Raw genomic sequence first — 26,999 nt, 5'->3', positions numbered from 1 at the left:
TAGACTGATGAGGGTTTTATGAGAAACAGCTGCTAAATTTACCTGCAAGGAGAAGCCTGACAGTTGTTTGGGGAGCAGCTGGGACAAGCTGGGCCGTGTTCAAAACTTGCTTTCTGCAGTGTGGGCTCAATCTAAGGGACTGCTTAGCACCCTGCTGGGGCTGTGAGATGGCTCGGAGACATACAAGCGCTGCTGAAGGGTTTGTTGTAGTAGCAAACATACTCCTTCGTGTTGTCTTAGTACGGCATTGCATTTGGGGGATCTGAGTTTCCAAAACAAGTAGCCAGACTAAGTTTCATAGTGGCATTAGTGTATTGGAGAAGAAATCTGAGCAGTTGTCTAATGCCTGTGTGTCGCCTTGTCTCTGTTGTGGTCTGTTTTCACTCTGGAAAGTGTGAATTTAACTCTTGCCCCCGATGCCAAGCCTGATTACTGACTTCTTTGCTCATCTCTTGAGGTGTGCAGTTCCTCCGAAGCACCTTTGCCTGCGGTTTCCCCGCTTCCTGGGGGCAGGGACGATGTTGCAATAAGTTCTCCACAGCAGGCATGGTATTTAATTATAGCTAACTTTGCCTTTCTGTACGCCTTTAAAAATAAATTCAAGGATTTGGAAACGGGGAATATGAAATTTTGTCTGTCTGACACTTCGTGGAAAGTTGAAGGTTGGCAAATTAAAGGGACCTGATGCTGTGGGAGGAGGGTGGAGGTGACAGAAAAGAATCTGTGCAATGTTCTCCCCACCAACCCTTCTCCAAAGGTGTGTGACAGGTCAAGAACGACTTTAAAGTTGAAGGGTTTTCTCTTAGATCTTACTCCTGTATCTTATTTTCCTGATGATGATTAGATGCATTTTCTAAATTAAAACCAGTAAATAATGACTGGACATGTGCCCAGAGAAAGTCACAGTGCTAATTAAGTGGAAGTGTTAATGGAAGAAGTTGATGGAGAAGGCTAAGGTGCTTCAGCTGGTGGCTGGTTGTCAAGGCTCCACAGGGCAGGAGAGCTGCTTAAACAATAGATGCCTTCAGTGCTGGTGGGCAAAGAAATCTCAAAATAGGTATCGGAAGCAGGGATTTAATTTTCTGTATGTATGCTAAAGCTCTGTCTGAGAGAATTTAGATTACAAAGCTTCATCACTGAGATTTGGAAGTATTTAGGAAAAGAGGGTAAGACTCCTTTTATCCTTGCTCAGAAGTGAGTCCTGCCGCCAGCTTCTGGCAAGAATGACCTTGTGCCTGGTAACAGCCACAGTTGCTTAGTTGGGTGCCTGTGGAAAGCATCGCTGACACCCATGGAACTGCTTCACAAAAGCCCGAGCAGCCTGCAAGAGGAGAGGATGGCCACAGCTGATGGGCTAGGGGTCTGCATCCACCGTAAAGAAAAGGCAGGCTGCTTTTATTTTAGGGATGTCTGGTGCGGGAAACTTCTCCTTTGCCAACGCTGGAACGTGGGAACTTTCCTAATAAAGGATTTCTTACCCCTCGGTGGTGATGGAGGTGCCTGTCCTCAGTCCGTTCTGTCCGTTTTGTGGTTTTCCCTTCCCCAGACAACTTCTGGCAGCCTTCCTCTTTTTGTGGGGTCACTTAGATTCCTGCTCCCCCTGAAGCTGCTCACGTATTTAAAGATATCCCCGGATAAGGGAGCTGCTGAGCTGCCCTCCACCCCCTGAAGCTCATTCCAAGAACAGGGTGGTAAATGCTCGGCCGGGCCGGCAGACCTGTCTTGTTCCTTCCTCTGATTGCGACTCTCTGATGTCAGCAGGGTATTTAGTTCCTATTTTTGGTTGAAGTCTCGCTGTTTGGACTACCTGTTCTCAAAAAACCACCTCCGCTGTGGTGCGGGTCCCCGCTTTTCCTGCGCGGTTCTGCAGCATTTCAGACGTCTCAAAAAGACAGTTTTGGGTTAGGTACAAACCAGGCATTCCCTGGCAGAAACGTGTGTCGGCGGGCACGGTGTGGGAAGCTGCGTTCCCTCCATTACACCCAGTAAGGTTTTTGTTGAGCTGGGGACTGGTCTGAGCTGGCATGCTAATCATTTTGTGCTTTTTTTTTTTTTTTTTTTTTTTTTTTTTTAAAAAAAAAGAGCAAACAGCAGTCCATAAAGTCAGAGAAGATGCCCCCAGCAGTATGTTCTGTAGAACATGTTGTTTCATCACATAAACTTAACTGCCCACTATGTTTATTATAATTTAAATGTGAACTTTGTCAAGGTCTGAGGCTCTCATACTTCCTGCTTAGATCACTGAGCTGAGCCCTCTGGGTGAGAGACGTGCACAAACTCCAAACGAAATCACCGATTTCGGCAGGTAAGCAGGAAGCAAGACGTGATAGACTGTGATAAGCCAGATGAGGAGGAAATGCAACGACAGAATTAAAGGTACATTCTCTCCGTAGGGGGTGAATGTGCCGCTGCGTAACGCTAAAAATATTAGGCAGGAAAATAAAGCCCATGTGAATAAGTGAACGCGACCAGCACGTTGAGGGGATGAGAAGGATATGAGGAGGATGAGAAGCAGGAAAGGAGATCGGTTTCTAGCTTTTGCCAAAGCAGATGGTGGGGCTTACAAAGAGGCGGTGGCTTGCCAGGGTTTGCGGGAGGCTTGGCTTCGTGCTGCGGTCCATGCAGCCTCTGGGATCTGCCCACATAATGTGATCACTGGGATCCGTTCAGGGCCTGGAAATCTTCTGGAAGTCAGGTCCAGGAGTCTCTGCTCCTCCATCGTAGCCTGGCTGCTCCGCTTTTGGACTGTATCTTATATAGCACAGCAAAAGCATTTCTTGTAGATCAGTGAGCACCGAGAGATAAAATCAATTTAATGTAAATGCAACTTAATGCTTATAAGCAAAAGCAAGTCCAGAAATTAGAAATGCTTTGTGAATCCTTGAGGTTTCTTGGGGTTTCGAGGGTATTTATCACAGAGGCTGCAGAATTTGGATCATTTTTTTTATATTGCTTCACTGTGAAGTTAAAGGCAGGAAGCAACAAAACAATCTGTGCCCTGAAATATCAAGCTGCATTCAGTAGGTTTTGCCAGAAGCAGTAAGGGATGAATTGTGTTAAAGCCAAATCTGCAAAAAAAGCTTTTTATTTTCATCTATTGACGTGAAAAGACTGGACCTTTGTTGGCGAAAGGGGAAACTGAGGCTGCTGTTGAGCCCCAGATTGTATATGTAATCTCCTGTAAGTGTATCAAGGAGAAACTTCTGCTGTGAAATAGGACTTTTTTGTATACATCTGTTGTGGGAAGGGGTTCTGTTGTTGCTTCACAGAAGCCACAGCAAGTGTTGTAGTCAATTTGCAGCAGTTATTGCTGGTGAGTATTTTGTTTGGTTTAGGAAATGGCATGGTGTAATGGCTGAACACTTAAAGTCCTTTCAAAGAATCCAAATGTGGTTAGGAGTCAGAAAAATTATCAAAAAAAAAAAGTGGGGTTTCATATCTGTTCTTGTGCGGCTAGATGATTTAAAGAAGTGATTTGTTAGCGCTACATGTTCTCTCGGTGGGCTGAGTCCGGCTGCAGCCTCTGTGCCCGCTGTGTTTCCGTGAGGAAGGGGGGGAAAAGAGGAATTGCCCCATCCACAGTCAGGAAGAGCTGTCGGTGTGCTTGTCCGTTCACAGGTGAACTGTTTCCACGTTGTGTGTGGCCACTGTTGTGATTAAGTGGCAAGTCCCGCAGTGTCTGATGGGGATAGAGGCAGAGAACACCAGTGAGGCTCCAAGGTCCAAGCTTCCAGGGTTGTGTCAAGGTGCAAACAAAATATTTCCTTACCTTCCCCTTCACCCGTGAAAAGAAAGTTGCTCCTGGTGCATTCCCATAAAAGAGGGCTGTTAGAAATCGCAGCTGGGTCTTTCCCTCTTCTTGGTGCTGTGATTATTAATCTCACCTGCTTTTAAACTGTCTTTTATTCCACACCCTGCCGTGCAAACAGCAAAGCAGGACAGATCTCTCTTTAATTAGATACCTGAATGTTGGTATTGCTAAGAGTATTAGTGCCACAGGCGTTAGGTGTGCACCAGCTCTTTTTTATGAATTGTTTTCTAAGCACTTTTTAAATAATTCAGGAAGGCTGCAATTATTGGCAGCGACTTAAGCATTTTGTATCTGTGTGATCTTCTAATTCAGCTTTGGAACATTTTATTTGCTTGCTTTGGTCAGCATGATGCTGTGATTAGGGTTGTGTCTGGGGAGGACTGGGTTTTCCTTGCCATAAATTTGCTGTGGGACCTCGGACAAGCCATGGTAGCTGTGACCTGCTTTGCTCACCTAAGCCACAGATGCTGCCTCTTTTCCTCTGTAGAGAAGGATTTTACGTCGCACCCAGGGCTTGCTTGGAGTGCACATGAAAATCATTGTGTAGGTGGCTTCCCTTTCGGTGAAACTCCCTTGGGAGAGCTTTGTCCTGCTTCCTTCCAGACACGCTGTGCGCAGTCGGAGGGATCCATGCCGTGCACGAGGAGGGCAGCGACTTGGTGCTGCCTGGTTTGATTGGCAGAAAAGATGGTTGGAAGCTGAAAGGAGGCGCAGCGGTGCTGCGGAGGGTGCGTGAGAGCTGATTTAAATAGGTAAAGGGGTTGGGAGCAGATGTGAATGGAGTGGCGCAGCCTTCGAGCAAAGTGCTCCGAGTGCAGCGCGTCGGATCGGAATCTCTCTGTTAACGCTGACTAACAGTGTCTTACTGTGTAGGCAGCGACTCGAAACCTCTGTGACTGATTAATCTAACGTTGGGTCTATAATATAGGTGGGTGTCTGGGCTGGGGCGGATTCTTCTGGCTATTGACTTCCCATCACTCTTCACCCATGTGCTGAGTCCTCCAGTGTCCTGGGATTTGCTCCCTTGGGAGTGCCAAGGTGTTTATGTCAGGCAGAGGGTGAGAACACATTAGCTTTAATTTTCCCCTTGCTCGGAGAGTTTCTCAGCAATGTGTTTTGAAGTGCTAAACAGGTTTTGGAAATAGCTGTGTGCTCATGCAGGTTCCCCTCAAATACTCCACGAGGGAGGTACTGTGGGCAAAGACGTGGTGCGAGGAGCGTTAGACGGGTCCGGTTGGGTTGAGGGTGTCAAGCCCGAGGCAGTTTCTGCCCGCTGACAGATGCCAGGGTTTCAGTAGTTGCAGCATCCCCGTGCGTGGCAGGGGGCTGGGGGCAGGAGCAGAGCCGAGGAGGCAGGGCTCCCAGCGTGTTTTTCCAATTGCTAGGTTACACTTCTTCCCAGGAGCATCACTTTACAGCCCTTCACAGGGCTCACATAAGGTGTGTGCTCTGCCCCGGCATGGGAGGAGCAGCGTGATGCATCCGTGACATGCACTTTCCTTATTTTCCACGCCTGGAACGAGGCTCCAGAGCTGGCTGCAGTATCCTGACCAGCTGTAAGAAGCCCGAGGACTGGGAAGGTGGTGTGTGTTCAGGGGTCTGCAGGAGCAGTTTCAGCTAGGCACTGATGGTTTGGTTCAGATGCCAGGTGCAGTCTTGAAATTTGTGTCTTGAAGACGTTAGGGCTCGCTTTATTGATGCTGGAATTAGCAGCTGCATTCAGCATGTTCACACGGGGGGATTTCTCTGCGTTTACCTTGACGGCAGAGTGGATGCTTGTGAGACTTGAGTGGACCAAGTGGATGTTTATGAGATTCCCTGATGGCTTTTTGATTTATATACCCCAGCTTACTCTCCTATGTATGTAGGAATTTCAGGACTGAAGCCACAGCTATGTGTGTAAACAAATAAGGGATGTTTGAGCAATGAGAGACATTTCCACAGCCTTGTTCCCCTCTCCTTTTGTGTGCCACCCCAAAACTGAAGAAACATCCCTGTGGGTTTGAGTACATCCCCAGAGTGCTCTGTGTTTCGAAGGCCAGAGCTATGCAGAATTCAGCTGGAGGCTGAATGTTGAACAGACGGGTTTTGGTCCTTAACGGTGGAATTTGAAGGTTATGGCTAAGCTTGTCCAGCAGTTATTGCCGAGAGCGGTGGTCCTGTCCTCCCCCATCATCTTCCCCTGATGGTCACTCGTGTTGCTGTGTGGCTGTGCTGGGGTGAATCACTCCATCCAGCTGATCTAACAAAAAACTTTTGTTTTGTGAGGCTGCACAGTTCCTCGGTCCCGTAGGAGGGAAACAGCAGAATCCTGCAGGTGACACACAGAGGAGCAGGATCTCCCCTTCCCTTCTCTTGCGCTCGGAGCGCAGCTGTCCTGCTGCGGCCGCCTGCGTGCGGTAACGTGTGTCTGCGTATGGGCTGCCTAAATAGTGTGTATTTATGGAAGGGGATCTGCTCAGCTTGATGACGTGGGTCCTATGCTGCTCCGTCTGATTAAGGCTGTTTGGCAGAGAGCTGAACTTTCTAAAGATGAATGTGTGGAACAGTTTTTGATAAATTGGGAGCAGCTGAGCAAGAACCAGTGTTCATCCAGTGGCGTTTGTTTAATGCAATGCATTGTTTTAGCGAGATTGAAGGAGAAGCAAGCAGGATGTGAAAGGCATTAAGTGAAAGACGTGGTACAAAATAGAGGTGTGATACATACAGATTACACCTGTGCTCATCCCAGACCAAAAGGGAGAGCCCCCTCCCAGCTGCACTTGGACAGGGATAAGAGAAGTTCCTGGAGGCTGAGCTCGTTCCATCGCGGCGCCCTCGCTGGCTAGCAGCAGATAACATGTGTGAATGTCTCGGCTCCCAGATGAGCCCTTCGCCTTTCTGGAGAGCTTACAGGAGCTGAATTCAGCCTGTGGGCGCAGCTCTTTGTGGGGATTCAAGGAAGGCGATGCTTCTGCCTGCGTGGCGAGCGCTTGACCTCTGGTCTGTGCCCTGCCTGGAGGGTGGGTGAGCATTCTGGTGGGTGCTCTGCTGAGCTTTCCCAGTGTGTCCGTGGTCTTCCAGCCTGTGCCATCCACTCCTCCGCTCTTCTCCACTCTGCGGATACAGCTGCAATCATTTCAATGTGATGTGTCCTCTAGAAATGAAGAAGGTGCCTTTCAACAAGGGTGATCCCGTTTCCTCTTGTCATTGACACCACCTACGAGGTCCTGTCCGATGCTGAGATGTCAGTGTCCCAAAGAGCTCACTCTGGAGTACAGCTTAGTCATGGAAATGAGATAAATCCTGTTTCACAGAAACTGGTAAAAATAAAACTGTTGAGGATTGATTTGTTTCTATAGCAACAGACTGGCGAAGCTAATACAGCTGCTCTCTGCAGAAGGGAGAAAAACATGAATTGAAATGTTGGTCCACCTGGGACTCTAGCTGTCAGCAGGAGAAAGATCTTCGATAGACTGATGAAAGGGTAAAAAGCTTAATTAAAGACGGAGGGCAGGAAGGTGTGAGCTGCCTTTGGAAAGAAACTGGTGCTGGAGTGTGTGAATGTGCCCTCTTCCCCGTGCAAAACCTGGAGAGCCTGTATTGTGTCCTCAGAGCTATTTATATCCCGCTTCCCAAAGGACTGCTTTCTGAACTTGCCACCTTCTCATGGGTGGGGAAATACCCTGCTTAAAGTCAGGCAGTGCTTTAATGCTGTTCAGTACCTGGGTGTTCACCATCTCAAGTGCCTGTTTTTTAAACCTGAATTTAAAATTACTTTCTGTCCTGCAGTGAATCACAGTGGCTCACTTGAGAAATTTTCAAGGTTTATCAGGGAATCTCTGTTGCATAAGCTGGGAAACGACCTCTGAGAAGTTTGGACGAATATCTGAGCTAAATTTTCTTGATTACCCTTTAACTCAAACTGAATATGGAGCTGGATGCTCGGTAACGGTGTGTGCTACGGCAGAGTTTGCTGTAGATGTTTGTATCATGGAAAAACGATTCCAGCAGAGCATCCACACTGTTGGATAAGGTGCTTGAGTTTAAAATTATTTTTTATCTGTACGGTGTGTAATTTGTGTAGTCTTCTACTTTTTCCTAAACCCACAATTTTGGCAGACTCTAGTACATACAGTGGTGTTAAGATTGCCATTTCCCCTGTGGTTAGTAAAGGTGAACTTAAATATTTGGGCATCCCTACGATGCCAGCTGCAGAGACCATGTGTATACGTACATTCCTGATTTGATGTATCCCACCTTGTGTGGCTATAAAGTGTTTTGGATTAAAACCAGTATATACATCTGAAAGTAGTAGGATGTTAACGAAATTACAGAAGAAGTTGCTTTTAAAACAGGAATGGGGGTGCAAGGCTTTTACCGGGCTGTGTGAGAGCCTGTGTTATTTAGCTTAAGGAAAGTTGGAGCTTGACTTTGTGTTGTTTAGGTTTGGTAAACCCCAATTACATTAGCACTCTTTCCTTGTTATTTAAACACATGGTTTCTTTTAAAGGGAAATTAAATTTAAAAGTAAACCTCAAGCTTTTTTCCAGTGAAAAGGAAGTGTCTGTAGTGCTGCATACTAAGGATGCAAGAACACAACCCTGTCTAAAAGTGAGTGCTATGAATATTATGTAAATACATTATCTCATTAGATTTATATCTAATCCTATTGCCTGCTGTTTTTCAGACTCTTAGAGCAAACAGAGCTGAAGAAGTTATAGGTGGTCTTTCGAATCTAATATTGAAGTAGGTTGGAAATCGGGTGAAATGACTTTTGCCTCACCCTAATTAAGACACTATGAGAAAGCCTATCAAGTTTGGCGTCATAAAGTAAATTGCCTGGTTTTAAAAAATGTGATCCGATTAAAACCTAGTGCCTGGTAAGGTTTGAAGCCTGCTTGTTCAGTGCTACAGGTGGGCTCCCCAGACCCTTCCTTGCTGCTCTTCATTTCAGAAATCAGCACAGGTTTTTTTGGAAGCAGGAACAGGGTTATGATAAAACCCTGAACTCTGGAGACTTTAAAGCTTCGTGTTCTTGTCTTGGTTCTGTTGCAAGGATTGCGAAGCCCATCAGACAGCTTAAATAAGGGGTTGTATGTCCTGTGGAATTGGATGGGGTTTTTTGCTGGTACTTCTTTCCAGTGTTTTTTCAAGCCACGGTTTCTCACTGCACAGTGTTAAATCTGATAGTGTTGTCTGTCATGTAAGAGACGTTTAAATTACCTTGACTCATCCTGTGATCCCCCCTGGATGACTTCTGGTTGTCTTGGAGCGTTGTTAGTAACCACCTTTGCGTGATTTAAAATTACTTGCATTCCCCTTGTGCACTGGGCTCCCTTTACCGCCTCTGTTCTGCCCAGTGGAGACTGCAACCATATGTCTGAACTCCTATGGTTCATCTCCATGGCGTTAGAAACAGCTGAAAACACAGAGAACTTGGAGGACACGCGTAATTAGCGCTGGATTTGGCATTTTGGAAATATTTCCTTTAACCTCAATGGGAAATATTTCACAGAAAGAGCGAAACAGGATGTGTCCTTGACATTCCTTTTCGCTGAAAATAAAGACCTAAAAAAAATCGGTTAAAAAAAAAAAAAAAAAAAAAAAAAAACACAAAAAACAACCCAACTGCAGTCTTTCTGATCATCCAGTGTGGAGGTGGTTGTTCAAGCGCGGTGTGTGATGCCTGTGCTGTGGTTAGTGCTGGGCACAGCTCCGCTGCCAGTGAGTGCAGCCCCGCTCTCCTGTCGAGCCCAAAACAAGACCCCAAAGATGCTACAGACTGTAAGTACCGCTTCAAAATGATTCAGGGAAGCGGCAAAACTCTGTTTGCCTTGGTCTTCTCATTCTTACACTGTTGGAGCGCTTGGAGCTTCATCCTTGTGAACATGGTGTTTCTAACCCGAGCCACCCTCGGCAGGCTTTACTGATGTCCCGTGCCCAGAAGTGCTGTGCGGCGCAGCGTGCTTGGCATCACCCAGAACCAGTTTTTCAGATGCAAAGATAAATGGGGTGGACGTCTATTGACGTACGAACATAAGGAATTTGGATCCTGAAGTAAAATTTAGAATGTTAAATGTTGCATTTAAATTGTGTGGGCATAAATATATGGTAAGCTCTTTTCTTCTTGCGCGTTGACCGTAACTGCTTCACAAGACTTGAGTTTTTGGTCTCAGTCTGAGGTCATTAAAGATTCCAGTTTTTCCACGACTCACTTATGCTTGACTTAAGCTTTTTCTTCTGAATTCCTCCGGAAAGTTGGGTACCATTTAATGGTCTTCAATGCTGCTCCAAGGCAGCTATGCAGAGCTACTGTGAGAAAAGGAGTTTGTGCTTTCCATCTCAAAAGCCATCGCTGGCAGTGGTGGGTGAGCTTTTGAAGCCATCTGCAATGCCTTATGATCCTGGTAGTTACATGGGGTATAAGTTGTTACAGCTGAGATATAATTATTTGCTGGGATAGAGTTGCAGTGACCCTGAAATTGTTGGGAGAAATGGAGTTTTATCCCTGCATAAGTTTATGATTTAGTAGTCTGACTTGCATATATACATTCCTCCTGTACGTTAAAAATGTTAGGCTGTGAAAGGCTCTGCCACTAAAACCAACTGCTGGCTGGGGGAGCTGTATTTAACAGAGAAAAAACCCAAATTGTTTTTGTATGCTTTCAGATAAGTGGGTAAAAATATTTTAAGGGTTTTGGAACGTATGATGTTGTGTATGGTCCCCACAGAAAACAGTTTTGTGTTTTTTTGTGTGGTGTTTTTTTTGTTTTTTTTTTTTTTTTTTTTTCCTGGTGAGGCTAAAAAGCTGTTTGAGGCCAGCTTGTCATCTTGGGCAAAATCAAATCTGGCAGGTGGATAAAAACAGAGCTGGAAGCTTAAGCTATGCGGTGAAATGTGTGGGGAAAGAGCTCTCTTTGCTGCCTGTTCCATTATTTATTCCTTTTACCGATTTAGGGATTTCTACAGATGTCTCTGCCGGCTCTCCCAGGAGCGGTACCTGCGCTTCTGGCCCTCCCCACAGCTCTTTAGAAGCAGTTAGCAGGGAAAGGACCTTAGCATTTAATACATGTCATTTGGATGGCTGACTTACATGCTCATATTTTTCAGCTCTAACCTTATCTCTGTTCTACAGATAGCATAGACAAGTAATGACAACTTTATAGGAGCTATCTCAAGATTTGGAAATAATTTACTGCCTGGGCCATTCACTGTCGTGCCTGCTTTTTAACAGACGGGATTTCACAGATGCCCCTCAAGTAAAAGGATGTCCTTTTTCATTTCCATCCTACTTAAGAACTATAGTCTTGATGCTTTCTCTGCGTGCTTGATGCATCCCAAGGACGAGCAGGAGCTTATCGCAGCACTTTCTGAACTCAGGTGTCTCCTTCACATTCCCCTCCAGGCCACCCCAGAGTCACTGTTCTGTTCGCTGCCTTGCCCTCACTGTCATTGCTCTCTCGTTTCCCTGTTAACTCACTCTTTGGGCATCCAATTAAAAAGCTAATCGAGAAAGAATTTCATCTGGAGTCAGTGCAGTGGTATGTAGTTGCCTTGTTTGCGTCCCGCATTGTTGCCGGTTAATTTCTTGCTCGGCTGTGTCGTTCTTTAGCCTTTGGGGACTTCTGATTAAGCCGGAGCACTGGGATTTGATACACGCTTAGATTGACCTGAGTGGGTGAAATGGCTTGACTGTGGACGTGGGTTGTGTTGAAGAGCAAAGTCTGCTCTAGATACTTAAGTGGAAGCTTTGTCGTGGCTTTTAATTCTCCCGGCCCGTTTTCTCTTCCTTGAGGGCCTCTTCTCCCATCCCGTTGCGTTTGGTCTTCGATATCAGAGCGACTAATTTCATTTTTACTTAAGCGTAATGTTTCTTGCTGCTTGTCTCGACGTACTGGGATCGGTGCCCTGCGAGTCGCTCCCGAAGACGTGCAGGGTCTCTCCCGGCGTGTGCTCTGCCCTCTCCCCGTCTGTCTGAACAATTAAGCGCTTCAATGCCAGCATCAATTCAAAGCCCTCATGTCACTGATCTTGGCGATGTCACAAGGGAAATGGGATGTTATGTGAGCCTCGGACTCATTTCTTTAGTTTTCCTAAGGCAAAAGTGCACTCTAGATGCAGTTACTGGTACACAATAATTGCATTTGCTGTTTAATTGATGTAGGGAAGAGGGGTAATTTACTCTCTGAATCTTTGTTTCTCTGGCTCTGCTTTGCTTGGCCTATTTACCTGTTTTTCATCCACGCCAGGTCAGAAACAAGCACTGCTGTTGGGTGTTTCGGGTGTCATCTCTAGGAGCAGCCAGCCTGGGAAGGAGGAGCTGGTTTGCTGTGGAGGCGAGCGGGCTGGCGTGGCATCGTGATGGCAAGGCGAGAGGGGGGGTGGCTCTGCTGAGGCTGGGGGGCACGGTGGCCACATGGAGCTTGGCTGTTGTGGGCCGGAGTGGGGAGAGGGCACGTCTCAGGACAACACAGAGGCATATTTGTTTTCTCTGTATAGAACACATCTAAGACTTAAGCAGGGGGAGCGTGTCCATGTTTAAATAAAGTATCACCTTTCCTGTACTCTTCTAGGTGCAAGGGTCCCTGCTAGAAATCCCAAATTCCCACCGAGATGCATATTGGATCAGATCACTGTGGGTGCTGGACAAAAATAGTAACTCTGACTAGTTCTAATCCTGTTGATCTCATCTGACAATGAACATGTAGCTGTTTTGCAGAGTAGACAGCTAGCAGAGGGTGACACATCTTGTACCATCCTGAAACACTTAATTGGTCCATCAAATCCCCCCATACAGTGGCAGTGACAGGCGGTGGGAATGAAACGCGCTCTGCCAGAAGTTTTTTTTTGGGGGGTGGGTTTTTTTTTTCCGCACAAGTTCCTTTTGGCAACATTTTTACTCCAAACTCGGACCTTTTGTGTGCCTGTCAAAAGGGAGCGGTGCAGATGGACGCGCACAGTTCAAGGCGCGATGCTCTATTTCTGTTGGTTGATCGTCATGTCTCTTGGGATCCTGTAGCTTGTTAAATCATCTCACAAAAGAAAAAGGGGGAGGGAAAATACAGGGTGAGGTTGCCAGCTGTAGCCAGCTCAGTGTTGCAGCATGAGTTTGATGAGGAATTTGTGGCTACCCAGGCAGCTTGCTTCCATTTCTCTGGAAGTGCCGGGTGGAGGGAAGGCAGAGGGAAAGTCTTGCACCTTTCTAAGGAATTGTGCTTGAGAGCTTGCACCATCTAGGTGTGTCCTGCTCATTTGCTCTGCATCTAATTTCCCCCCCACCCCCAAAATACTCCCATTTTCTTCCACTTAGTTGCATCTTCTCCGGTACTGTGGAAACAGCAGAGCTTAGCTTCAAATGAAGAGTGAGGAATGCTTACCTTAGCAGTGCTGCTAGTTCCAGTTTGGATTTCTGTGATATTGTCAGCTCCAGGCTGTTTTATATGACGTTCATAATGCTGCTCAGTTTATTGAATTTGTGCAGGAATGTTTTCTTTCCTTTTGCTCGTATTTCTCAAAACACCATCTAGTCAGAAGTGCGGAAGAGGAGAGTGCACTGCAAAATTGGTATTTGGTAAAGCTCATTAAGAGGTTTGTAAGCTTTTTGCAAACATCCAGTTTCTGTCCCCTTTTAAAAGGGCAGTTTCCCCACCTAGAAGAAGCAAGGCAGCTTTTTTGACTTCAGTGCTTCATGTAAGATCCTGCATCGGCATGTCGGGTGGCCGGGGTTTGCTCCCTGACGAGCGTAGGCACTCCAGTTTGGGAATACTGTTGTTAAGGTACTAGCAGAGACTGCACCTCACATTACGTGCGTTAGAAGCTAAATGCAAGCCCTCTTTTTAAAATCGCTCCAGTGAGCATTTTCCCTTCTCTTTCTTCCTGAAATCTCCTCATCCCTTCTGAGTCTTGTCTTCAGTTGAGCTAAGTGCTGAAGTAGTCGGGCATGGTAGTGTTTGTGAGCTGAAAATACAAAGGACCTGTGGGTGATGCCGTTTTGATGCTACCATCCCGTTTTCCCTTCCCTTCCTCTACTAACATGCTGCCCTTGGACTATGTGTGGAGAGGGAGATGCTCTTGATACCGTACGCATCAGAAACCAAGGCTCCTGACTGCTCTCCCCTTGGCTTTTCCCCTCTTGATTGAAATTTTTTGCACTTCTTTCAGAAAAGCTTTGGATAGATCTGGCCCCAGTAGTCAGTGCCAGTGTGCAGAGCCCACGTTGTATGTGAATTCTGCTTCATTGCATGTAATCAGCTGGAAACGCTCCCGTAATGGGAGCAGATTGCCGAGCGAGTGGCTGTAATGCTTTTAAGAATAAAGAGCAGCATATGCACTCAAACCAGACCTGGTTTTTTCCTCTCCTGCAGCTATTTATGTTGCCTCCTGCTCAGAAAGATTCTTTGATGTAGCGTAACATGCATGCGTGACCCATCCTCTCCGTCTTCACTTGCATAATGCAGGTGGCAGAGTCCACTGTCACCCCCCACCATACATTAAGTTAAAGAAATGCACTTCCACTGCCGGGAGCCATCCGTAAGGCTCAGGCTGCCCTCTTCCTCGTGGGGAATTTTAGCTTGGCTGGATGCTTTTCTATTAGCGATGCCAACCCTATCTTGTTCCTTTGTAGCGTGAGCCTGCAAGCCCAGAGGTTAAACGTGTGGTTATCGTAGTTGTCGTGCTTGCCCAAAAGAACCTCCTCCTGGAAATAAGGAGTGGGAGTTGGTAGGCTGGTTTTGAGAGAAATAGATGAGCTTACCTTTTGCCTCTTACAGTTCCTGAACTGATCCTTCACAGGGCTGCTGGCGTGTTGAAAACCCGTGCAGATTTCCTGCTGCCTGCTCTTCGCCACATCAGAGGAGCGAGCGGTTCAGTTCTGTTCACAGAAAGAAGGAACAATTTGGCCATAAGAGGATCAGTTGCTGCCCGGTATTGCTCCACCGGTTGAAATGCTGGCTTTTTCACAGCACGCTGGTAACCTTGTGCCGGCTGAACTGCCAGTGGGTGTTGGGCAATGGGGCTGGAGCTGTTAGCAGCCTTTGTTCCTCGCTGTTGCTTCACACAGAAAATGAGCTGGCGAAGTGAAAGCATTTGAGGGGTGGGAGCTACGGGTCTGGCACTATGCAAAAGGCCAGGCACAGTCTCCGACTGCCACCATGTCAGCCAGAAAGAGGGACTGAGCTGGAGTGTTTTCACCTGAACCCCCTGTCAGTAGCTCTGCCTTCGCTGCTGGGTACCATGAGAGCAGGCGTCTTTGGAGCCTGAGCTCCAGCAGCTCTCAGGCTGGCTTATGGTGTTGTGCAATGTCAGCTGGGCCATTTTCACGTGTCCTGCCCTAATTAAGGTCCCTGCTTTTCCCCATCCATTCTGACATCAGGTACTTGAGCTTGTGATCCTATGACTTGAAGGAAAATTTACCTTGTTAAACTGTGTTTGGCTCTAATTTATCTGATGGGATATAGGGAAGTGGTTGGGCTTCGTCCTTGTAATGTTTAGCTTCAACTTCTGTGCTGTGCACACACGAGGCTGCCGTTGCCAAGTCATTGGTAAGTGCCAAGGAAGAAGCCCTGAGGCTTTCAAGAGAGAATGGCCTGAAGCTTCTCTTTCTGGTCCTGGTGCTGTAGAGGAAAGGGAAGCTGTACTGGGATGGGAAATGGCCACAGGTTTGTCTTGCTGCTCAGACTTTGCGTGGCCTCGGTGTCCCCCAGTAGCTGCTTTTTCAGTTGTGCTTACCTTCGGCTCTGCCTTGCATGCAGGTATCAACACATCCCTTCCACGCATGTTTCATTTAGTGCAATAGGATTAAGTCTTTTAATCTCTCCGTCCTGTATATTTGATCTCACAGTTTAGCATGCTTAGTAATATGGAAAGTACTCTATTGCAGGGAATGTGAGCCTTAAATGTAACCTTAGCCGCGACTGCGAATTGGTAGTCCTGTAATTCCCACAGGTTTTCACCTGTTTTCAAGTGCCTTTGTCCTTCTGGTGCGTTGAAAAGAGCGTCTTTGGATTTTTTTGCAGTGGCTGAGATATGACCTGGGGCTGGAAATACCCAGGATTTCAGTGTGGTGCTGGGCACTGAAGAGCCGCTTGTTTGCTGGAGTCACTTGTTTTACTTGGAGTGGAAAAAAAGCCCAGGAGGATTTCAGACAAAATGCTTTTAACCCTCTCCTCCAAGTGGTTGGATGTCATTAGCGAGTTGATGCGTAGGATGTGTGTAGTGGTTTGGGGGAGGTGCAGATACCAATTAAATAGCAGCAGAACTGCCTTCTGGCTTGTGTGATGAGTGAAGCCGTCTCTGGAGAGCTCGGGGAAGGGAACAGAGTGAGTCGGTGGCCAAAACCCTGTAGCAGCCTTGGTGGGTGCTGCCATACGCGTTTGGAGCCGAATATCCATTTGGGCTCTTTGAGGACTCTCGGTGATCACCCTGATGCTGTTGTCTTGGTACATGCACCTGGAGGTGGTTTGTTTCCTCTGCTGTGTTTGTCAGAGACACGTTTCCACCATCACCTTTCCAAATGGATTCTCCTCTCTTGGGAAGCTCCAGCTCTGCTTCCCACTGTTGGAAACTGGGCGGTGTGACAGCTTCGCTCTAGAGGAAGTCATGCTTTTCTCATGTGCCAAACTTACTTCTTTTGGCCAAAATTCTGAAAGGAAAGAAATCCGGATGCATGTAGGAGATCAAAAAGTCATGGCAGTAAAAGCTCACCCCCAAATTTGCTTTGTTATTGTAACATTACGGAGCTGTGCTGTGGTTTCTCCTTCCAGCCATGCTCTCTTTCCTACCGGAGAACTAGCTGAGAAGGGAGATGTGCTCTCCTGCTCTCTCTGGTTTATGTAAATATCGGTGAATTTTCACATTTGAAGTGATGATGAAATTTTAGTCTCGTACTCTCACTTAACTGTCCCTCTTCAAAACTGCCAGGAAAGTTCCGGTGGTGGTTTCCATTAAAAGTTGCAGATGTGTAGTTAAGATTTGCTGAAACTGGGTATTTCTCCACTTAGATTCTGTTGTAAACCTCATCTAAAATCTGTTGAAACAAAGCCCACTGGGAAGCGTGCGTGTTGGTACTGCAGCTCCTAGATGGAGATGACAGTGTACCCTGCTGCGTAGAAGCTGTTTGTTGTACGCAGACAGGCCAAGATGTGAGATTTAAAGGGAGTTTTGTGGGTACAGCTGTTACAAAACACTTATTACTCCCATAAAAGTTGCTTGATACACAAATGCAGCTGCAAAATAAACAAGTTCCCTCTATGAACGTGTCCATCAATCTGGAAGGTGCTTGTAGGTGAGCACGCTACCTGTTCAAGGAGATCTTTTTATGCTGCAACGTAATGCTTTCAACAGGCTTCCACCGAGTTAAGTTTTCAAGATTTGTTGGGTATTTGTGCAAGGAAACGCACCGGGAAACTGTATTCTTTTTCGTGTACTTGAAAGGAATTTTCTGGAAAGAGCTGCCTGCAGTTAGAGTGGGGAAAAGCACCTCCAGCAGGCACAGAATTCTTCTTTGCAATGTCTATACTGCATGTCTTCACCTGTTTGCTCTAATTGGACACACAATTGTCGTTCCTTGATAGATTGACTGCCTGACTCAGCTCTGTCTGGTGTAAGCCTACGTTTCTGTAAGGAGAGGAGGTATGTCCTGACAGGGTGGGAAAACAGTAGGATCTCATATTGCTGCCGTGTGAATCTCTGAAAATAGCTTCGTTACCTCTGCCGTTGAGTCCCGCTCTGCATGGGCTGACGCAAGATTAATGCTGGAGCTGCGAGATCCAGCCTTGCGCTGCTGGCGAGAAGTCGGTCATCCCTGTGTTAACAGCATCTTGTCTGCAGGGATGTTGGTACTTCTGTCACGGAAGGAGCCTGGAGCTGGCGTGCCTCATCGGCGTAGGAATGGTGCTTACTGGTCTTCTGTATCCAGGCTCAGCCGTCCAAGCGGCTGCGCGTTTAATGCATGTGCCTCTTAACTTCAACTTTAACCTGCGCACCGCGTCTCAAGTATCCAGATTTCCTGGAATGGTGCGTTCAAATCCCAGTAGGATCAATTTGTCTGCTCTGGCGGTTTTGTTCTTTTCGTGTTTGAAAACTGGATGCTTTGCACAGATGTTTATGATCCCAATGTTCTTTCCTTATAGGTGTTGCTTTCCTGCTCCTGGGTGTTAATTGCCAGGAAAATTTCTGCTTTGCAGCCCAGAACTAATGGCGTTTCAGCGGTGATTTTTCACATATCGTAGATGCTTTCTGGAAGGGAGAGGTATCAAAAGCAGTGTGTGGATCTCTGCTGATGCTGTAGCAGCTGGGCAGTGCTGTGTTCTTTAGCGTGTTAATTTTTGTGCATGCGGACAGTGGTCTTCCATTTCCCCTAATCTGAGATATTTCAGCACAGCAGCGAGGACCCCCTGAGTCCCAGCAGGAGGAAATGTGGGCAGTAATATCATAGCCAGTTTAAGGTGACATAGTTAACATCACACCTTTTGCGTTGCCTGGACACAGTGTCTGTGGTTGGCGCGCTGACAGCCCTGTAAACCCACATCTGCTCTTTAATTTACCCGTAATCGTTCGAGCTCTGTAATCCTTTTCAGACTCATTTTGCCATCAAGATTTATCACTGTAACTTGCTGCTTGCAGTGTGAAGGATTTTTCCATGCTTCTCCTGACGGCTTTAGGAATGCACTCTGCCCTAACTTCCCTGCTTCTTTCGGTGGGAAAAGCTGGTTGAGAACTTCAGCTCTCCTGAGGTCTTGCAGGCTGTGGGATCAATGGATAGCATCCTTGCTGATTGTTCTTCTTGCATGTGTTTTTCCCCAGTCTAGAGGCCCTTGAGAAGCTTGTGTAGCATTAGCTCAGATCATTTTAAGTTCTTCCCTTTCATTTAAGCATCTGAAGTTGCATTTTAGCCTTGTCAGTCAGGAAGAAAATTTTGTTCTGTTCTGAATTGTTGTTGGGTAGGCTTTTTTTTTTTTATTACAACCAAACTCAAAACAACAAATCCAACAAAACCAATCCGTACCTCTCCCCTTGCAGCCCCTTAACAGAACTCTTCTGCATCAGGTGGAAGGTAATTTGGTTGTGAAAATGCTTGGCAATGTCATGTTTGAAGTGCTAAATGTGAAATACTGTATTTTATTTTTTTCCAACAGAAAAATGGAGGCAGTAATGTTAGTGGGATAGTTTTATATACAGCAAATGCTTCCTGCATAGGACTGGAATGTGAAGTGATACTTCTGCATGTGTTTAAAATGTCTGGATTCTCTGCAAAGCATTATGTAATTATCCTATATATTAAACGGCCACCCACATTTTCTATAGTATGTCTGAATTTTTTTGTAACTGATGCTACAGATGTAAAATGACAATGCCAGACTCTTAAATATTGTGCTTTTGGAGCTAACTGCTGCAGTTAGTGGAAAATATTAACCAAGACAGAAAGTACTTTTTTTTTTTTTTTTTTTTTTTTTTTTTTGGGTCAGGTGTTCTACGATAAGCTGGAAGCCGCAGTGCAAACTGAGCTCCTGTTGAGCTCGGTGCTTTACAACCTCTTCAAGCCTGAGCAGAACAGATGAGGCAGATGTATAGATTGTATGTTCCTCCGTTTTTTGGGTGGGGGACCATTGACTTTGGAATTAATCTGCTGACAGAAGGAAAAGGGGGATGTGAAAAGGCGTAAGAGGATGATAGCGTGGGCAGGAATATAAGAATAAAGCAGCCAAGGAGTTTTGGGTGGGAGCAATCATCCCAACGGACTGGTGGTTGTTGGTTTTTTTTATATATATAGCAAAGAAAAATCTGGACGAAGAAGTTGAAGAGTGTAGAAGCCAAAGCGGTGATTTTGCAGCCTCTCCGATAGCTGGAATCTAACTGGGTTGCTCTCCACGGTCTTTCCTGAAGCCTGCCAAGAGGGGCTGAGAAAAGTATTGCTTGGGATCTAGCCATGTTCCCCCCTGCCCCAGGAATACTCTGCTTTAATCTCCAGCCTTCCATCAGCAGTTTATTTTTGGAAAGGCTGTTGCATTATCTAGTGGGTGAGGCACGCAAGGAAAGGGGTCACAGCTCCGTGGTGAGCCCCCCACTGCACCGTACCCCTTCCCATCGACGAGACGGGCGTAGCGCTGCCTTTTTCATTCTTCAGGAAAAATTAAACGTGCTTTCTAGAACTCGAGTCTTGCACAAAGCATTTGAGCTGTTTGTGTTACCAGTCTATAAGCAGGAAATACCAAAAGAGGGTCGTGGTCGTGTTGCAAGAATCTGGCAGTTGTCTAGATATTAATAGCGGAGATGTGTGTATTGACTTGCTTGTGATGTCCTCTGGATGATGGACTAGGAGTTCATCTACCTCCAGCCTTAACTGCCCTCATGACACTGTCGCCAGGGCATTGAACGAAGTCTGTAAACATCTGGGACCGGTTCTCAGCTGCTTTGCGCTTCCCTTGATCAAATTGGACCCAAGCCGCTCATGTACCCTGGTTTCTAGCAGCTAAAGCAGCGACAGCACTAGTACCGTGCCTTTTGGGTTTAGTGTTGAGTGTATAAATACACAGGGGTAGCAATGGCCTCTGCTCTGCAGGAGTCAGAGACCGATCCCTGAAGTCTCCGGGTGCTTCTGTAACCTACACATGTCAGGCTATAAATCTGCTCTGAAGACCCATCATTCGACTTGAAAACGCAGAGTTGTTTTTTAGTTGGCTTGGCCTTTGCTGTAGCCCGCTGCCCCTGATGCTTTTGTGAGTAAAGTTACTACAGTCAGGAGGAAAGAAATGGCAAAGGAGGAAAGAAATGGCAAAGCAAGAGGACAAATATGGTCTTGTTTAAAGGAACTATTGGGTTTTATTGTGACCTAAAGCAATGTGCTTTATTCAGCAATTTTTACAACGGGAAGCTTGATTTAAAAGGCTACAGCACTTGCTGAATCATGGAGCAAGAGAAATCTGAGCACAAGGATTAAACAGAGCAGATTTTGCAATTTTCAGAGCTTTTCTTAGGCCTTAATGTTCACTCTTAATTGCCTTAAGCAGATACATCAGTAACGTCGTTAGAATACTACCCTGGTGCAGCAAAAGGGAGGTGAAATCTGGGTAATCAGTTGAGATGTTCGCTTTCATAACGGAGACTGCTAATACAAAAGCAGACCTCCTCTTTGATGTGGAGGGGTTTTGGGGGGGATTGGGGGAGAAAAGAAAGCAAACGGCGGTGGTAATCGAATTGGCTCCAGACCTCCTCTGAGCTTTATTGGAGGCTTGTATTTACAGCGTTCTCCTTCCTGTGCCGGGATCTGTTTTTCTGTTTAATCAGAAACAGCCCCAAATCACACTGTACGTGGGATAGTACTTGGCTTTGTACTCTGCTTCTCTCAGGACCGTATTTCCAGTTTACAGAGGGGGAAATTTGAGGTCTGGAAGTGGAGCGTTTCCCAAGGCTACGTAGCAGAGTGAGGAGTAAAGCCCTCGTGGCTTCCAGGGGTGTCATCTCTGTCCTGGCTTGCAAGTCTCGAAGAGTATCGCAGTGGTCTGGTGTTAGGATTCCCTGCGTTTTGTTCTGTCTTGTCTATTTTTGCCCGAGGCAACGTTTATACCACCCTGTTTTGAATTATTTCCCCTCTGCCTTGTAAAATCGAGGCCACCGGTCTGCGAGCAGGTATTGTTGAGAGGAAATGATTTTTTTTTTTTTAACCAACGCGTGATCTCACAGCGCCGTGAAAAAAGCGCTCATCTCATTTCGTTTCTTGTCTGCAAGCCATTGGAAGTAATATATTCTAGGGGGAGATGCGGACCCCAAGTCTTGCTGTGAGCATCTGTGCCTTGGCACAGCGGGGGGGGGGGGGGGGGGGGCTAGTGGCTTGGGGGGGAACCCCCTCCTGAATCCTCTGAAAAAGGGATTGAGCCTGGCCGGCTGCTGCGGGCTCCTGATTTCCCTGCGGTGATTTTTTTTTTTTTTTTTTTTTGTCTCCATAAAAGCAGATTACTCGATTTTTCTCGTTTTGTTTATTGTTAACTTCGTATGAAGTTACTAATATTAAGAACTCTTTATTGTTCTCCGTGCTGTGAAGTGGGCTCGCGCTGGGCTGAACCGAGAGGAGTTGGATGCTATTTCGTATTTATTTGCCCGATAAAGAGTTCCCACAGCGGGGCTGGCCAAACAGGGCTCTGCGTACCCGTGAGCCTGACACGTCCACGTCTTGCTGGGTTGTCCCATCGACTTCAACCTCCTGAAATTTCCCTGTCTGGTCTGAAAAGACCTGACGAACTCCTCACTTCAAAAGACCTAATTGGAATCCCACGGTACCCACCTGCTTCCCAAAGTGGTCCGAAGGGGTTTGCCTAATGTTTTAGATTAGAGCCTGGGCTTTGCTTCCAGGAGTTCTGCCACGGTTCCTACAGATAACGCCCGAGATGTCATTCAAATCAGATGCACCAGGCGCTGCAAATAGTGCTCGGAGGGAATTGCAGCGCCTTTCAGAAGTGACGTTCCCATGCTCGTGTTTTGCTAACTCCTGAGTTTCTGCGGGCCATGGTGGAGTTCTTTTCCTGTGTTTAGATCCAACATGAGAAGCTCAGGATCTTATCTTAGGCTGTCACTTTAATGCTGTGCATTGCATAAATAAAAACGGGATGAAAGACTTGGTTTCTGTTAACTCGGGAGAACTGTATGGCCTTCCTAGCAGAGCTGGGGAGGAGGAGAAGGGAAGAGATGGATACACTTCACTGCAGTCCGCAGAACTAAATATAAATAGTTCTCTTCTTGGATCCTTTTGGTCTGAACTTTTGGACAATTTGACCTTTCTTTGATAAAAGCTTTCTTTATTTGCCAGAATAAAAGGGCAAGGGGGAAGAAAGGACACAGCAGATTTTTATTTTTATTTTTTTTTATGTAGCTTAAAATCCCGGCAGTTGGTTTCCACGATACCCAGTGCTCGCTGTTGAACCAGCTCCGTCCTAGACTCCAATACTCTTCCTCCTCCGACTCCCTCAAGGAGGAGTTTACAGTGTTAACCAGAAGATTTCTGAAGCTTCCAGAAATGTGTTTTCTCACAGGGAGACCGTGCTCCGATGGGGACGGATACCCTGGGCTCCGCTCCCAGGCTTGCTGCCCGCTAGGCAGGTTGCTCTGAGCAAGCACCTTGCTTTATGCCCGTTATACCAGTAACCTTGGTTTTCCTTACTTCCTAACTTCAGCTGAAAGAAACGTTTGTGCTAAATGCTGCTGGGTTTTCATATATACACCCTGAAGCTTTTTGAGCTCAGCATCAAAACCCAGCTCTGGTTTAATATGTAAAACCACTGAACTCTCTGGCTTCGGTCAGGTTAGCAGCCCGTGCGAGGCGATGCGCAGGTGCGGTGTTTAGAACTGCTCCAGACTACTCACAAGTCTTTCTGGCACTAGTTTTAACCATTAATTGCTACTTTAAATCCAGCAATAAATTATTTGGGCAACCACACTGCACGAACCCACTGCCAAAAATAAACCAGAGCCGGAGAATTGCTCAGGTCTCCCCTCCGTGCTTCAGGACTGTTGCAGCTGGATGAGGTAGGGCATCTCCTGGACGCAATCCACCTGTGGTTTTTTTGGTGTCTCGTGTACCTTCTGGATGTAGCACAAGCCATCATCTTGTGAATGATGTTAGTAGCCCTTGAAATGCTTTTCATGCCTGTATTGGTTTGCCGTTCGCTTCTGAAGTGCGGGATGGTGTGTGGGAATGCCTCTGGATAAGCCTTCTGATCCTTTGCAAATTGGATTTTGTGGCTCACTTGCCTGTCCTCTTGGATAAGGTTTCCCCTTAGCTGCCTCTCCTCTCGCGGAGCTCGTGCCTGTCTCAGGACTGCAAAGCCTTTTATAACGCTCTGCTGGATCAGCAGTCACTGGGAAGGGGGAGACTTTCCATTTCGGAGCGTGCTCCCAAATCCCTTCTGGAACGTGCTTGAGGGTGAGCGCGCTGCTCACTTCGCTTCGGAATTTCCACTGGGTCTCCGTGAGATGCCGGTTGGTTTGGTGCCTTTCCTGCCGCTTTTATGCGCTGTGGTGTGGAGTTTTTTCTGGCCAGGAGCCCTGCAGTAATGACTGTTATTTTAGAAAACCTAGTGACTGCTCGGGCTGCCTCCGTATTGTACAGTGAGTCGTGGCGGTTACATGCTGGGGAGGAAATGAAATGATCAGGAAAAGCCTACTTTATAAAGAGTAACAGTCGACTTTATTTTAAACCAATTAAATCAGGGATTAGAGAGTGCTGTTAAGTTCTACCCCTGGTTAAAGAAAACAATGCAGGAAAATGCACTGTGTTAGCAAAAGCATGGTTGTCTTAGGCTTACAATAAATCCTGTATAATTCTTGAAAATATTAAGTTTAGAAGAGGCTGGTGTACAAGGAACAATGATGGGTTGCAACAGAGAGGGCTGTCTTTCAATTTCCTTATTTTTTATAATAATATATACGGCTTTTATTAAGATTGATTTGAGTTCGCGTGCCCTTTCTAGGGGAAGGTGGTAGCACTGGTGAGGGGTGTTGGTAGGAACCAAACGCCTTGAAGAGCAAGCCCGAGAGCAGTGCCAGCTCCTTACACGTGCGTTTCTCCGCTCCTTTTAAATAGGACACCTTGCAGGGGTTAGAGGGAAGATTAATCCTCTACAGGGTTAATCCTTAAATCCTTGGTGTTTGACTTTCGAGCAAGGGAGGGAAGTTGACAATATTCTCAGAAGCGCCGGGAGACCACCTACTCTTTCCTATCGACTGCCAGCAGCCGGCAGATGGAAACGATTTTTGGACAGTCAGAAGCCAGCGTGGAATCGTGCTGGTGACCCAGAGCAGGCTCTGTATCCCACGGTCTTTGACTTACACCCGTAGTAGTAACTCTTGCCGTGGAGGGAAGAGGCTTTCCCAGACCCATCGGAATTCTTCGGAGGGGTGTGAATTAGCGGTGGGTTGATGGTTTGCTGTCTCTTGCGGTTAACTTTTAATAGACACGTGTTCCTCTGAAGATGCTTTTTGGCAAGCACATGTATGGCTGAAAGCTGTCTAGCAGCAGGAAGATGTGGGAGCTGGGATTTAAAAACCGGGATGGTCTGATGAAGCGTAGAGTCGTGAATCCCTGTACCGGCTGTGTGCTTTGTGACACTAACCCCTCTGCTCGACACAGTGCTGTGCGGTCTCTTCTCTGTATTACTGCTTTTAACCACAGCTGTCCAATCACTGGTTGGCTTCCAGATAACCAGCTTGGTGTGAGAACTCTGCCGCAAGTTGTCCTTGCCAGCTGTCTGTCTGTTTGGTGTATGCCTAAGTGTTCCCTGTACGTTTTCTGTCTTGCAGCATCTGGAGAGGGCCAAATGTGAACTGCGTTGACAGTACTGGATACACTCCACTGCACCATGCTGCTTTGAATGGTCATAAGTGAGTCATCTTATAATGCCTTTGATCATAGGGGATACTGTGTGCTTTCTGTGTAATTAATTCACCGGTCTGATGCTGTTTCCACTGAAAGCGTGGTGATGGTGCAGCACTACACCATCTTCAGGACAAGGAGTGAAGAACATCAGTGCAGCAAAGCTATAGAGGTATTGGCTGCTGCACGGTAGGATCACACATCTCCCTAAAAATTTGGCAAAACATCGAGGTTTTCAACCACCTTTTTATTTATAAGCAATTTGGATACGATATAAAACATATTAAAGGTGGCTTCTCCAGTAACGGTCCTCTGCAGTCTGTCTGGTGTCCAATGTGTTTCTGTGCCTGCACCACTTAAAATTTGCTTTTGTGCATGTTACGATTTTAAGTAACTCCGGTCTTCGGTGTGGTAAATCTTGTATTGTTCATTGCTACTTAAGATACTGAGAAATTGAATAGACTTAAAATCTTTATTGATCTTCATTGTGCTGGTGCAATTCACTTTTCACCAGAGTGGCTTGTGGATGACTTCAGTCCCTATTCAGCTCCATTAGTATGAAGGTAACCTAGATCTTTCCTGAGCTCATCTCAGCAGTCTGTAATATTTTTAATTTTTTTTTTCCTTGGGCAGCATTTAATAGGAAGGCTTTAAAATCACATTTCAAGAGGATCTCTGAAATACTCCTGTTCAGGTTAACTTTTTGTGAAATACTTACTGCGGCATGTGAGCTGTGAAACAAGAACTGAATCTTACGGACTCAAGTTTCCTTCTGTTGCAGGGATGTCGTGGAAGTTCTGCTGAGGAACGACGCGCTAACCAACGTAGCAGACTGTAAAGGCTGTTACCCTCTTCACCTGGCAGCTTGGAAAGGAGATGCAGACATAGTGAAGCTCCTCATCCATCAAGGACCTTCGCATACTAAAGTGAATGAGCAGGTCTGCGTATTTTTCTCTAATATGTCGTTGAATCGCTTCCCTCGGATGGAGAGAGACTACTTCAGCTGATTCCTGACCCTTCCCAAACTAGTAGCAATGGTTACGAAGTCCTGCTTGCTAATGGGATAAGAAGGGTGCTGCCTACAGCAATACCTCCAGTTAGTGGTTGAACGAGCAAGGTGTATATATATATATATATATATATATATATATATATATATATATGTTTATTTAGAGGTATATAAATACGAGAACCACTCAACACCTAGGAATTGGTCTCATGCTTTCGTACTGGGCTTCTAAAACTAACCCCTAGTTTTTCCTTTCAGTTGCTGGATAGCTGATGAGGTTTCTAGTTCTGTCAGAGGATACGTTGGCTCCCTTCTTTGGGAACTAATCAAAGCAGCTTTGTTTAGCCCTTGGCCACGCTCTCTTAGCTACTCTCCTGGCTTGTCTCTAGCACTTGCTCCAGTTAACCAATTTGTAAGTTGTAAGATAACTTTAACTCTGCTTGCCCCCAGATAAATCCCTAGCTTAATCTTAAAGAATTTTCTCAAGGAGGCAGGAAAAAACATCTGGTGGATCCCTTCCCGTTGCCAGGCTGATAGGTTTGGGTCCAGGCTGCAGAGGGATTGGTGTGAATGAGCAGCCTCTGTGTCTGCTTTGGAGGGCTGGCTCCCGTGTAACTTCCCATGGAAGTCAGCAGCCTTACAATTCTGGGGAACTTCTGAAACACTACTGCTGGAAGACCCAAATATTTCTTTTGTTTAAGAGTTCTGGATAAGGGAACTGGTTTCCTGAGTGAGGTTACTGAACTACGTATGAGCTGAGTGAGCTTGGGCAGACTTGCAGTAATAACCAAATCAGATGGTTGAAGCTGTAGTAGCCCTTGGTTGTCCTGTCCCTA

At 46.3% G+C, this 26,999-nt stretch overlaps 1 protein-coding gene across 3 annotated transcripts in view; it reads left to right on the top strand.

The window, feature by feature from the left end:
* Positions 1-26,999, top strand: part of ANKS1A (ankyrin repeat and sterile alpha motif domain containing 1A) — a 112,328-nt gene that overhangs the window by 3,693 nt on the left and 81,636 nt on the right. For all 3 annotated transcript variants that reach the window (XM_080367769.1, XM_080367768.1, XM_080367767.1), the window contains exons 2-3: positions 25,082-25,162; positions 25,936-26,092. In XM_080367769.1, coding sequence (XP_080223895.1) covers positions 25,082-25,162; positions 25,936-26,092 — 238 coding nt within the window. The remainder of the gene's footprint in view (positions 1-25,081; positions 25,163-25,935; positions 26,093-26,999) is intronic.

The sequence above is a fragment of the Falco punctatus genome (genome assembly GCF_963210335.1).
Source record: "Falco punctatus genome assembly, chromosome: 17".
Classification (NCBI taxonomy): domain Eukaryota; kingdom Metazoa; phylum Chordata; class Aves; order Falconiformes; family Falconidae; genus Falco; species Falco punctatus.
This window is presented reverse-complemented; position numbering and strand designations above follow the sequence as displayed.